This window comes from Hipposideros armiger, unplaced genomic scaffold (assembly GCF_001890085.2).
Source record: "Hipposideros armiger isolate ML-2016 unplaced genomic scaffold, ASM189008v1 scaffold_113, whole genome shotgun sequence".
NCBI lineage: Eukaryota > Metazoa > Chordata > Mammalia > Chiroptera > Hipposideridae > Hipposideros > Hipposideros armiger.
The window spans coordinates 2,268,448-2,269,773 of NW_017731463.1; the positions used below are offsets into that span (position 1 = coordinate 2,268,448).

Sequence of the window (1,326 nt, forward strand, 5' to 3'; positions counted from 1 at the left end):
TTTTCTTTTGACATAAAGCATTACTGTGGAAAAGCCTGGTGATAAGCTTGTGTGTGAGTGTGTATTATAAACCGCTTGTTCTTTTTGCCTTAGAAGCTCAAGGGATCTGGGCTAATATTCTCAAGGACCTGGTATGCACTTGCAAATGAGCCAAACTTTTTTTATTCTAGGAAAATTTCTTGAATTATAGTTTTATTATAGTTTCTTGATTCAGCCTCTCAATTTTTTTTTGCCCTTGCAGAAGGCGACAAGCCAATCTTCTGAAGGGAAAACAGCTTCTTCGTGAGGGGAAAGTCTCAGAAGCCAGAGATTGTTTTACCCGCTCTGTCAATATCACACATGCTATGGCCCACAAAGTAATTAAGGTACGCTAAATAAGACATAAAGCTAAAGTAACAAATGGCTACGTTCATTTAAGCTGGTTATAAGCTGTTTGTTAAAGAGAGAGCAAGGAAATGAAGGGAGGCAAGTTATTGTAGGCCTAACCTCCAGGAGAGGGAGATGTCAGAGGAAGAAAGGAAGATAGAGGCGTTCAGCAATTTCCCAGGGAGAAATCCTAAGGAATAAGCAAAGCTTTCCTGTTTTAGAGAAGGCACTTAGATAAACTCTATCAGCATGTTGTCCTGTGGAGATGGAAGGGATACATTCCTAGAGATTCTGCCCCACCCCACTGTCTTATAGTCAACACTTACCGTCACCTTCACCTTGATTGACTGTCAGAGATCTGCTGAACCAGCCTCGCTGACTCAGGAACTCTACAGACTTCTAGGCTACTTAATCTGCTCTGCCTAGAAGCTTCTTTGTTTTTATCACCATGAATATTTGTGTCCACATGCCCACAATCCCAGCCGTTACTTCCCCTTCTCGGGACTGTTCAAACCACTTGATTAAAAGAATGGGAAAATCAATATAGCGATTGGCTTCTGTATTTGATCAACACAGTGTCAGAGAGACTTTTGTCAAGAGAACCTGTTATTTTTATGGGGAAAATATATTCAGAGCTCCAAACAGATGTCCTGTATACTTTTGGAGCATAACCATTCTTGCGATGGAAGCTCTCTATAATCTGAAATAATTAAGTTTTGTAGCTTGTAGTTTCTTTCCACCCTTCTGAATAACAGTATTTCTTTTCTCCAAATTTATAAATTGATTTTTTTTAAATTCTTAGTAGCTATTTTAATTTAATATATGCTGAGACTAAAAGTAGAAAAACATAACTTCAGTGGAAGTGATTTCCTAATATAACATGAGCATGTGCATACTAAGGCTGATAATAAAATGGATTTGAAACAGGAAGTTGTTTAGTTCTTTCCAGATGCGGTTCTG

General features: G+C 38.5%; 1 protein-coding gene across 1 annotated transcript in view; it reads left to right on the forward strand.

Annotated features, from left to right (window-relative positions):
* EXO1 (exonuclease 1) overlaps window positions 1-1,326 on the forward strand; it is a 26,186-nt gene that overhangs the window by 4,354 nt on the left and 20,506 nt on the right. The window contains exon 3 of the mRNA XM_019647556.1: window positions 242-365. Within this exon, the coding sequence (XP_019503101.1) occupies window positions 242-365 (124 nt within the window). The remainder of the gene's footprint in view (window positions 1-241; window positions 366-1,326) is intronic.